General features: G+C 38.4%; 1 protein-coding gene across 2 annotated transcripts in view; it reads left to right on the forward strand.

Moving 5' to 3' along the window:
- The window catches only part of casq1b (calsequestrin 1b), an 18,656-nt gene extending 6,826 nt beyond the window's left edge, over nucleotides 1-11,830 (forward strand). The window contains exons 2-13 of one of the 2 annotated variants that reach the window (XM_016661716.1): nucleotides 4,062-4,094; nucleotides 6,092-6,185; nucleotides 7,739-7,839; nucleotides 8,000-8,111; nucleotides 8,219-8,292; nucleotides 9,472-9,602; nucleotides 9,749-9,794; nucleotides 9,917-9,971; nucleotides 10,090-10,190; nucleotides 10,323-10,397; nucleotides 10,965-11,096; nucleotides 11,283-11,830. In XM_016661716.1, coding sequence (XP_016517202.1) covers nucleotides 4,062-4,094; nucleotides 6,092-6,185; nucleotides 7,739-7,839; nucleotides 8,000-8,111; nucleotides 8,219-8,292; nucleotides 9,472-9,602; nucleotides 9,749-9,794; nucleotides 9,917-9,971; nucleotides 10,090-10,190; nucleotides 10,323-10,397; nucleotides 10,965-11,096; nucleotides 11,283-11,351 — 1,023 coding nt within the window. In that variant the 3' untranslated portion in view covers nucleotides 11,352-11,830. Of the gene's footprint in view, nucleotides 1-4,061; nucleotides 4,095-6,091; nucleotides 6,186-7,738; nucleotides 7,840-7,999; nucleotides 8,112-8,218; nucleotides 8,293-9,471; nucleotides 9,603-9,748; nucleotides 9,795-9,916; nucleotides 9,972-10,089; nucleotides 10,191-10,322; nucleotides 10,398-10,964 lie in introns of both variants that reach the window. The other variant, XM_007573954.2, reaches the window with a different exon arrangement.
- Nucleotides 11,831-12,311: the final 481 nt, after the last annotated feature.

The following is a 12,311-nucleotide window of genomic DNA, read 5'->3' on the forward strand; positions in this document are numbered from 1 at the left end:
TCATTATGCTGTCACCAACATGTTTTACTGAAGATGTTTATCATTTCTCTCATAACCCCCCCCGCCCCCCAAAACATTATTTTGGTCTCCTCTGATTGAAGCCAAACGTCCAGATATTTGTTTTTCCCAGCATGCTTTGAAGCAAACTAACAGGACTTCACAGAACTGGCTAACCTCTGAAGGAAGCTGTTTAGAGCATAATTTATTTTGAGGTATTAGTGTTAACATTTTTCATATTATTAAGACATGAACAGTTTTCTTTCCAGGTCAGAATTTTGCAATATATAAATATTCTGTCTTGGTCTGTCATATACAATCCCATTGAAGTACATTGGCATGTTTTATGGTAAAAGTGACTAAAGTTCAAAGGTTAAATCACTTTGAGTTAAATCATCACATTTTTGTCAATTAAATTTTGCTTACCTCTGCAATGTTGAAATATGGATTACTTGCTATTAGAATGAATAAATTCAAACTTTGTTTTGAGGTTTAATGTGCTTAAAATGCATTTGTAAACTTTTCTGTCCCTGAAAGTTTTGACTTTGGTTTCCTTTGGAAAGATGACAGCTGGCTGTTTTCCACGCCTTGTGTAAAAGCTACAGCTGGTTGAGTTTGTGTCCCTTGGGCCAACCCTGAGTACCTTACATCATAGGATGATGCACACACACACACACACACACACACACACACACACACACACACACACACGCACACACACACCTATACGCACACACAAACGTGCGTGAGTCATCGACTTCTTTCTGAAAAATCAATCTAAGGAGCCATGTGTAGAACCAGGTAAAAACTCTGAGTCACTTTGGACTGTAGAATAAAAACAACAAAACAAACAGATTAGTTTGGCATTTATTGACAGAGCGTACCGTAAGGTGTGGCTGGTGAAAATGCTTTAATGTTTGTGTGAAATGCTTGCACAAAACACAGCTAAAAAAGATAGAAAAAATTGAGGAGATACGCGATATATCGACACCAACATCAGTATTGGCCAATATTGGTAATTTTTTTTTTTTAATCGGTATCGGTCTGATAAACACAACTGGGCTGATATGAACAACTGATATTTATTTTTATTTTGTTGCTGTCTGTTTCTGGTGGGGTTTTGTTTCCTAAATATGTCGAAATACTAGTGAAAAACGTGTACTATCAGTAAATATTGGTTATCAACCCTAACAACAATATTAATATTGAATATCGGTATCGGACAGAATTTTTGTACTGGTGTATCCCTAAGACATTGTGTTGTCCTTTGACTAAGCAGTGTGGAAATGTAGTCGAAAAGTGAGAGATAAACATCTGATAATGTCTGATTGTTTAAAAGTTGATCAAACGGACTAGCCAAGCAATGCTTTCAGTAGAAATGTTGAGGATGAACTTAAGGCCACATCCTCGGCCGTACTGTTGGGTGCCTAGCCTTGTTTCCTGTCCCACACGGCAGCAACTGCACGTTGGGAAAAACTGTGTGTACGGGAAACCCCCCCCCCCAAAATAAAATCTTGGTAAATAAGCCCTTATGTGTTTTATTGCTGTGTTGTTATATGGATTTGTTTCTCAGCTCTCTGTGCGGTTACTTTTCCCTGCATTATTTTTCCCAGTTTCCTCTCTAACATGACATCTGTTGAGTGAGTGTCAATGAAGCTGATCAAGAGTTTGCAGCTGAAATAATGACAAAATAGATTCAGATGATTCGTAACTTTGCTGATGACTAAATACTATAGAAGTGCAATTGATTAGATGAATTTGTGATATTACAGAAGGACCTGTACACATCCCGGTGTGCTATTCAGGCCACTTTGTGGCATTTGCATGCAAAGCAGGAAGCAGTGTTCTGATCACGTGGGATAAATCTTACAGGTCAGAGTGAGAGGTCATTATTAAGGATTGTCCAGTTACATTTGATTCCGCCTGAATCCATGTTAGCATCAATATTATTTTTATCAGCATGCTGTTAGCAACAAGCACAGCTCATGCCAAGCTAAACCTGATGAACCAATGTGTCAGCTAATGTGCATACAGTAAGCAGTGGACAGTTACTGGTGCACATGGTGCCAGAAATGCACAGCCCACCTTGGTCATCATGTCGTCCAGCAGCCAAGTGCAACGAGAAGCCCGGACGCGGTTTCCACGGCTCTCTGTGACACTCAGCTCTCCATTTTCTCACTTGACATTTTGGCAGCGGGTGGGCTTTGGGGAACACTGCCAAGTGGTTTACACTGCTGACCTCTGACTTGACTCCAATCGTCTGGATGGATCCGGTGATCAAGAGGGGAACGTGTGAGGAAGTGAAACGTATTGGGAGACTGAAATATTAAAGAGACGAGGCAATTGTTGGAATTTTAAAACGTTTAAGGGATCACTCTAGGCGTCGACGTTGAGTTTTTCCATCTTTGTCTCAGTTGTTGTTTTCCTCTCTGATCTGCAACGTCAGCCCCCTCTGTCACCGCTCCCACTTCAGCGGCTTGGTGTTGGTGTTCTGGCATTTTTCAAAATCCTCTTAATTCAAAGTGAATAAAAAGTAACACCAACGTGTTGTTGGGGACTTTCTCAACACGCTTTACTGACACGAAACTCTGATCCCTCTGGTAAAGATGTGAAAAGCCTTAAAATAAATTCAACTTAGACTTTATAAATTTATTCAATGAGGAAAAAATTGCAATGTTAACAAAATAATTGGTTTCATCTAAATCACTGGTAGCATAATTCTGTTGGGACCCCTGCTGTTCATACTGGCCCCTTTTTTTTAATAATGAGGCAGAGCAGGGATAAAAAATGATAGCCATGTTGGAGCGCATACGGAGAGAAAATCCTGTAGGATTCAGGTGTGGGACACGAGAGCCATGGTTAAAAACTGATTTTTGTATTAGTTTTAATCTGGTGAAAGATTATTAAATTGTTACTTTGTTCTTTGGTGGTAAATAAATGGAATTTTGATTTAATCTGGAACATCAGTCTGACCAAAGGACACATTTCCAATTAAAAAGTACATCTGGCTTCATGTGTTTGTGTTTGTAATGTTGGGAAAGAAAATGTTTTGCATGGTATGCCTCCCAAACAGCTGGTTGGTATGCAGGTATTGACCAGTGGTTGCTATGGAAACGTGGTGACCTCGTCAAGCCAATCCTTGCTGTGTTTCAGTAACGGTGATTTTTAGATGGGGAAAATAAAGTAAATGAGTATTAATTGAAAGTACAGGAAATTTACATTTACATCTCTAACTTTAAAATGTTGAGTAAAAATGATAAAAACATTTTTATTTGAAACAACTAGGTTCAGATTAGTAGGTTACAGTTTTTCCACAACATACAAAAAAAATTCAAATAAAAATTTAGATTTTTTTTAAAAAGTCTTCTCTGTGTGAGGAAAATATGACTGCAATAAAAGATTCGTTCACATCAAGGCTTTCGGCTTTAATGTGTTTTGACTTTTTGGGTCTGACAAAATACCTTTCATTCCTCTCTTCAGATGCACATTTTTGTTGTTTTTGTTGATTCACACAAGGTTGTCGAGTTGTTTTGTTATGTTACGTTTGTCTGTTTTGTGGAAAATGACTTTTGGCTGCAGTAATAGGAAAAGTGTAGAAATGAGGGAGCAAATGATTGTGACCAAACAGAAGTTTTGATGAGACAAGACATCAATAATAAGCAATTATTTCAATTTTTTACATACAAATCAAAGTACAGCACATCAGTAGTAGAGTGGTTCTGGTGTTTGAAAAATGGTAACTAATAAAACAGGAAGTTTGTAATAGTTACAAAGACACTACTGGTTACATTCTTGCTTAAAGCCTGAATAAGCCCATATTGAGAAAACATTCTACATACATTGTTGTGAAAAAAACAAAACAAAAACTGTAGAAATCTGAAAGGGAGGAAATACCAAACAAAACAACGCACCAAGACAGCTTCAGTTTGTTGGTGTGTTGGTGATCTGTGGTGGAAAACCAATCAGTCATTTTCTTGATTGTCAGTGTGGCCTTGTTTTGTTCCATTTGTTGTGAACAAACATGGAGGCTATCCGTCCACTTAAAGTGTTGCCTCTCCTTGCAGTTGATCACAAGCGAAGCAGCCGTAATCTTTCAGGTATGTCAAAGTTCGCCTCGTGTGTCGAGTGCTTCCGAGCCGGGCCGTGACATACGGGCTCTCCCGCTGTCGCAGTCTACACGCTAACTGTTTCACTTCTTCGTCTCCTTGACTGCAGTTTAGTTTAAAAGGAAGTGAAATGAAGTAGCAACCAGCAACACAGACCAGTGGAGGCTGAACTGCTTTCAAAGTCCAGTAGCGGCAGCAGCTTGGGCTGTGCAAGTTTAACGTCAGATTTGTGAGAAAAAGACAAAAGTAAGGATACCCTGTTTGATAAAGCACTCGTCTAATACATTAATTGCTTTCTAACATGTCCATCCATCCTTTCACCAATCCAAGTAACAATCACCATGAACATTGAAGGATACATCACCCAAATCAAGAAAAAAGCAATGACCCTAACACAGCAAATTACTAAGCCATTTTAAGAAATGTAGGCTGCTTGATGATGTAAATATATTTCTAGACGCTTAACTCATTTTTAAAGAAGGCATACTTAACATAACTAACAGCTGAAATCCAGAATTCAACATATCTAATTATCATTCTCATAATCTTTTGTTTTAATTTGGCTTCATTTCATTGTTTGGCTCAATGCTCCATCTTTTGAATGCTACTTGTCAACGTGAGGCCTTAGTTTGCTGATTATTTTCCCTTGAGTTCAAGTTTCCTAACTTCCCCAATTAGTTTAAAGGTCAGTCTGTATCCTTTGTTCCCTGCCAGATCATTGTCTTCATTGTTTTTCTTTCAGCCTCTGCTCCTTGGTTGACTGATGTAAATCTTCATGGATTATTATTATTATTATTTATTTTCCCCATTGGGTTCTTGCCTTTCCAGAACTCTTTGTCGTTGAAGATGTTCAGTTTTCTCAAAACAGCCAACTCCTACTTGTTATTCTGTGTCCGCATCCTCCAGATTGATTATTGCCTTGTTGTAAGTTATAGGACAGAGTCATCTGCAAACCCCTTTAGCTGAGCAGATGTAGAATCTGCAGAGCCCTGGATCTTTGGCGGACGGGTTGCTGGGATGTTCCCACATCAACGGTTTGAACCCTGACCATGTCCAGTTTTGCGTAACTCTGTTCATAACAGAGAATGTAGTGATTGATACTTAGTCAGGTGAAAATATATTTTTTCTAAAGACTCAACAGAAGGCCTGAGACAGACATACTGAACATAATGGGTCTATCAAACTAAAAAAACAACTTTTTTTCTGATTTGGGAGAACATAACCTCTAACTTAAATAAATCTTTTGAAAAACAACACTTTCATGGATTCATGGTGATAATCAGATTTGATCTATTCAACACTAAGTCAGATTTGTACCAAAAGAATGGATGTCTGTGAATGACTAAAAGATCGATTTTAAAGACAATCTGCAAAGAGCAACTTAAAATATAGAAAAACACTAGAAATAGTCTGCAGTTATTTGTGCTTTTGCTTTTGGGCAAACTGCGGTTCACATTGTGAACCCACGTTGCCATGCTGCTTTGCAAAGTGTTACAATGCTTTAGACGGCCTTCACACCAATGAGATTCCTCACATTGTTGAGATGATTTTAGATTCAGAAGCCTTAAATATTACGTAAAACAATGATGTAACACACTATGAATGATCGGGTATGCTCTACTGTACATATCTGTGTGTGTGTGTGTGTGTGTGTGTGTGCATGTGGGCAGCATTGCCTTTGGCGGGCTGCAAGCTCCTCTTCTTTCCAACACACCTGTTGCCGTCATCGTAGTTGGCCCGGGTTCTGCCTGTCTTGTTCTTGTGCCGGTTCTGTTGTCTCCTTTGACTTCCTGCCAGGTGTTGTGTTTTTAGATTTTTTAGATTTTAGATTTAAGATGCACAAGGCAGAGCTTCAAACCACTCCTTCAAATGTTGCGAATTGGAAGGAAAACTTCAAGCTTTTTAACTCGATGTCGAAATGTCACTTTACCTGAATTTCGCCCAATCTCTCCCACCTGCTGTTTTTGTGCCACTGTCTCTTTGTCCAGCTTGCAGCTCAAGTTCTGGATGAGTTCGAAGACGAGGACATCGGGTTTGGTCTGGTGGATGAAAAGAAGGCCTCTGCTGTTGCCAAGAAGCTGGGTATGCTGTTTGGAAACACTGCTGGGGACAAGATCATGTTAAACACAAAATGAGTGTAAATGTCCTTGAAAAGCATTTACAGAGACTTAACTTTTTAAGTTTTGTGTTGGTCCAGCCACTATCTTCAGTGCTTTTTTTTTCTTTTTTAATATATAACTGGCCAAAGCAAGTTGAGCATGCTTATAAAGTGAAGGGAAGATGATAAATGGTTTAAAGACAGTTTAAAAAAAAAAAAGTCTAAATAAAATCTAAATTTTTCATAGTTATGTTTAAGTCATTCAGAATAAGAAATATGCTGAAGTCTAAACCAGTGGCGTTCAAACTTTTAGGGCCAAAATCGTCAAGTTGAAAGCACTTCTTGGCCGCTTTAAAAAAAAAAAAAAAGAAAGAAATGCCTAAATTCACGAGACATTTATTGTTTTATTTATGTGCTCAAATAATAAACAAATGAAGATTTTAGTGAAACAAAATTGGTAGATATTTTTCAGAAAGGAGTTCTGCTCAGTATTGTAGAAGAGGGCTGAATACATTGCACTGTACACATCAGATGTGTTAGGGTTTGTTTTTTTTAAGTATAATCTTGTATTCTTTTGCTTGAACAAATATGGATTCATTCGTGTTGTTTCTTAAAAACTGACCATGCAGTAGAAGGAAATTTGTGGTAGTAACTCAACAAGACCAAGAGTTATGATTATATCTGGAGAGCAGGTGATATTGTCTTGATTTTTACTTCAGAAAAGGACAGTCAAAATAATTTCATTCAATTCCAGATTAGATGTTATTATTTTTCTCATGATTTACTAGAAGCAGGTATGGAGGAAAGGAAGGTAAAGAAGACCAGATGGTTTATGGACCAACAGCGACCTCAAGTGTTTACCAAGGATATGACACTCTGTCGGGTGTTGAAAATGTCCCCTCGCTTAAAATATACAAAACAAAACTGAGTGAAGAAATCTATAAACATGCATAGCAAGCTCCTGAGAAACCAAACACTTTATTTGGTCCTCAAAAAAAAATCCTATCATAATTCTGTCTGGATATTTAACCTCACTTTGCAGTAGAGCTCATTTAAATTGGTTTAATTCCTGACACAAACCCAGCTTTTAGACGTACTTCTTAGATTCAAGATACTTAACAATGTTTTACATTTTACATTCCAAAGGTAGTTTTAAGGTCATTGGTTAGAAATTAAAGAGTAGCAAATCTGTTTTCAGATTTGTTACTCTAAACTGAACTCAAATGTACAGGTGCTAATGGTTTAATTTTCAGAGGAGAAAAAGATTGAGGTGTTTGGTCTTGTGTCTTGATAAAAGTCAAAAATCCAAAAATAACGTAAAACTTGAGCCCTCATTACAAAAAGAAAAAATTCTATCCCAAAATTAGAAGAGTTTAATAGCATCATTAAGTTAAAAGACAGACACATGAGGGATGGATTTGACTGAGAACTGAGGAAAAACGACCTTCTCCAGTTGTATGAATGGAAGCTATTTCAATCTGGTAAGTAAATATTAAAAATATGATTTTCTCACAGATTAAATCTTTTTTCTCACCAGGTCTGGATGAAGTCGACAGCATCTACATCTTTGCAGACAATGAAATAATTGAGTACGATGGAGAGCTGGCTGCAGATACCATTGTTGAGTTTCTATACGATGTAAGTAACGTTAGCAAAGATAAACCTGAAAGCGTGGGCAACAATGTTTCCAAAGGTTGTATGTAGCTGAGCTCCCTGTTTTATCACCAGCTGTGATGAAATGGATGTGAATAATGAACAGAAAGTGTAAGAGTCTCCTGTGTTTACTTGTCTGCTGCAGGTGATTGAAGACCCTGTGGAGATCATCGACAACGACCGAGAGCTGAAGGGTTTCTACAACATGGATGATGTCATCAAACTGGTCGGCTACTTCAAGAGCGAGAGATCCTCCCGTAGGTCGAATCATTCATGAATTAAAAATGATCCACATTCTGAGCTTCAAGTTTCACATTTCTGCGCCAAGACTGGAAGTGTAATAATTTTTATTTCGCTCTTAAAGACTTTATAGAGTATGATGACGCAGCTGAAGAGTTCCACCCCTTCGTCAAATTCTTCGCAACATTTGACCCCAAGGTTTGTCCAGATTTCTTGTTTTGTCTTCTTCTATAGCCATTTGTTTGTCATTTGATAGACTTGAAATTGCTTAAAACTGCATGTTATATAAGATCTACCAGGACAGCATAACTGAAAAAAAGTGACTTTTTCTATGCTGACCTATTTTGCCCATGTTTAAATAAACCATTATGGATATATTTTAGAGGACATTCCTGAAAATTGCAACCAGATCTAACAGCATTTGGTTGTCGGTTCTGTTCTGGGGACTACTGTGGAATCCTTTGGCGATGATGGTGCAAATGAGGATTTTGCATAAAATCAAGAACATTCTGGACAGCCTTTCCCCATCCTCTTCATGAGGCTGTCATGTGAAAACAGTGTCTTCAGTCTGAGGCTTTTTTCAAATTTTTTGGAATACAAACCGCTACAGGAGATCTTCCCTACCCACAGCCATCATCATCTACAATAACTGATGAAATCTCGATGTGGCTGGCAAAGAGCGATCCTATCCGTAGGCTCTAAACAACCTGCATCTTCTGCTTTCTGTTACCACTTTCTCACAGTCCTTTCACAATGGATTTGCATTCTGAGCAGAGAAAAACAAGGTTGTGATCTTATTTACCCAGACGACGTCTTGGTTTGGAGATGTATGAATCCTTGGCATTTGTGTAAAACTAATCTAATACTTGTTTTTTTTCTGATAGTCTGTCAAACTGTTGAAATGTTGGCAATGTAGCAGAAATCGAGACGTGATTAAAATCACCAGATATTGTCGTGAAAGCATCGGGGTGTTGTGTCTGTACCTTAGCAACAACAGAACTGATGACATCACATGCATTATCGGCGACAGCTGAGGGTGAAATGTAAGCAGTTTCCAAAATAACACTGGTGAACTCTGTCGGCAGACGACATGGATGGAAGCTTACTACCAAGAGTTCAGTCCACTGCTGTTCGCAACGTCCCATATTGATGAAAGCTTTAGGTAGCTTTGATGCAAGAGGAGAAACAGGCATGGAAGAGGCGATTTCACAGAAAGATTATTTTATTAAACATGCTAACAATGGTCTTGATCACAACACCTTCAGCCGTAGTAGTTGTTTCTCTACCTGTATTCTTAACAATGACTTCATTGTTTGTAACTTCTACCGCGTTCAGGCGTTTGCGTTAATTCAGAATAAATTTGACTTTGCGTTCCAGATTGCCAAAAAGCTAAAGCTGAAGATGAATGAAGTGGATTTCTACGAACCCTTCATGGGAGAACCCGTCACCATTCCAGGAAAGCCTTACATCGAGTCTGAGATCATTGAATACATTGAACAGCATGACAGGTGGGCTTCCAAATGATTTTATTCAAAAAGCATTTAATACTAATGAGACGCAACGTCATGCAAGAGTTAGATATCAAACCATAAAGAGAGTAGTTACAGGAACATGTGTGATTATTATGTATATTTTTAATGTTTTCCTGTTTCAGACCAACGTTGAGGAAGCTCCAACCACACAGCATGTATGAGATCTGGGTAAGAGAGATGAAATATCTGCATACATTTGTTCCATTTAATTATTTATATATACATAAGTAGTGTATTCTACCTGTTCTGTAAATGTGGAATACCTCTAGAGTCTGTTTTTATGAACACAGGAAGACGATATCAACGGAGAGCACATAGTCGCTTTTGCTGAAGAGGATGATCCAGGCAAGTCGCTTCTTAGCACCTTCTACTTAGTTGGTTTAAGGATTTATTTTTTCATATCTACAGCCACATAGTAACAGTTACTAATTAAATGAATATGTGTCGACTTAATTTTCTCCAGATGGTTTTGAGTTTCTGGAGATCCTGAAGGAAGTAGCGCGCGACAACACAGATGACCCCAACCTCAGCATCATTTGGATCGACCCAGACAATTTCCCCCTGGTGGGAAAAAAAAAAGAAAAACCTTTCCTAGATTTATTTTTGTTGTCATAATTTAACCTGCATTAATTATTTTTTGGATTAGGTCACATAAGGATTAATGTCCTCTTCCTTCTTTCTGTCTCACACTTTCAGCTGGTTCCATACTGGGAGAGAACCTTTGGCATCGACCTTTCGTCTCCTCAGATCGGAGTCGTCGACGTTAAGGACGTAAGGATTTGCTCGTACCCATACAATCTGTTGCCGGATGACAGGCCCGTTCATTAGAAACATCCTGATTTGCCTTGAAGGCTGCCTTTACTGTTTTGTGGTTTAGATTCAATGAGATGTCAAAAGCTTTCCTACACACAACACTTCTGCTGATTTGTTAGCTACGCTTACATTACAAGACTTTCTTGTTGATCCATATCCATGAAGAAGTTGTTTGATTCAGATCTGATGCGTGGGGGAGGCAGCCAGTGTCCAGGCTTGGTGGCCAGTAGCCATCTGCATACTCAACCTTTTAATGAGCGAATTTTCTGGTTTGGTCAGAACCATCAGTTTCCAAACACCTTCTTCAAGACAACAGTTGAAGACAGATGACATCAATGCCTCAGACTTTAATTTGCATAACTTGTTTTGTTTCACCGGTTCAACAGATGAATAGACCTGTCAGGATGCCAAATAATTTGAATTACTCATACTGCCGACTTCCAGTTTACCCATTGATTATCATGTTTGTTGCCTATCAGCTGTACGAGTGAGCTACAAAAATCATGATGTATTTGTGTTTGGCAGGCTGACAGCGTGTGGATGGACATGGACGATCAGGATGACATGCCGACGGCCGAAGAGCTGGAGCAGTGGATAGAGGATGTTCTGTCTGGAAAGATCGATCCTGATGATGATGAAGACGATGATGAAGATGACGATGATGATGATGATGATGACGATGACGACGATGATGATGATGAAGACGACGATGATGAAGATGACGACGACGATGATGATGCAGATGATGAAGACGACGATGATGAAGATGATGATGATGACAACGACGATGATGATGATGATGATGATGATGATGATGATGACGATGACGACGACGATGAAGATGACGATGATGAAGACGACGACGATGAAGATGACAATGAAGACGACGATGATGAAGACGATGATGAATAATTTATGTTTTCATCACTTTGCCGTTAATGGAGAAACTCCAAAGTTTTTCCATTAAACTAAAACATCTGGCAGCAAACAGACCTGACTCTTTGAACCTCACATGTTTCCCCTTGTTGCTGCAGCGACTTGAGGGGAAACGCTGTCAGCTAGGAAGGAGGTTTCCATTAAAACTGGACGATTCTCCCACAGATGGCTACTAGTGTTCATGTTCAAAATGTCTCTAATGGCTGCCCGTCTCCCACCTTCGGACAACTTAATGTCAATAAATGTAAAATCAGGCAGAGACAAAGTTTCTAAAGGGTTCCAATGTGATATGACTCTTTCTCAAGTTTACTCTAACCTTGATTCAGTGACAATGAGAACAAACTCGTTCTTGTTATAGCTTGAAAATAAGAATTAAATTTCACTGGACGGTCTTAAATTCAACAAATCAGTCATTGAAAATGTATGTCGGAGGTAATAAACTTGAGATTGTTTTCTGTTTGTGTTTTTTTTTATATGTAAAAAATAGAGTTTTGCAGATATTTCACGATAAGGGAAGGTCATTTGCGCTGACCTTTATATTGTGTGTGTGTGTGTGCGTGTGTGTGCGTGCGTGCGTGTGTGTGTGTGTGTGCGTGCGTGCAAAGTTTCCTATGTTGTGTGTCTGTGTGTTTCTGACAAGCCAAAAAAATCTAAAAACCAAAATCAAGAAAATAAAGAAGTTTTCTGTTTTAGGAAGGTGAAGTTTCTCATCCTATATCCAAAACACAAAAAAGTTTTTCATATTTGATGTACTAAAAGAAAGGCATCTTGTTTTCAAATAGTTTAAGGCTTTATTGAACAAATTTATTCTCTAAGAACAGGATTTGAGTTGTTCTTTCAAGACGCCTGCTATATCTACCCAAATAAAAAAAATTATTCAATGCTGATTTTGGTGAAGCAAAATTTACTTTTGAGTAAAAATCGATGTAGATTTGG

This window comes from Poecilia formosa, unplaced genomic scaffold, assembly GCF_000485575.1.
Source record: "Poecilia formosa unplaced genomic scaffold, Poecilia_formosa-5.1.2 Scaffold341, whole genome shotgun sequence".
NCBI classification, from domain to species: domain Eukaryota; kingdom Metazoa; phylum Chordata; class Actinopteri; order Cyprinodontiformes; family Poeciliidae; genus Poecilia; species Poecilia formosa.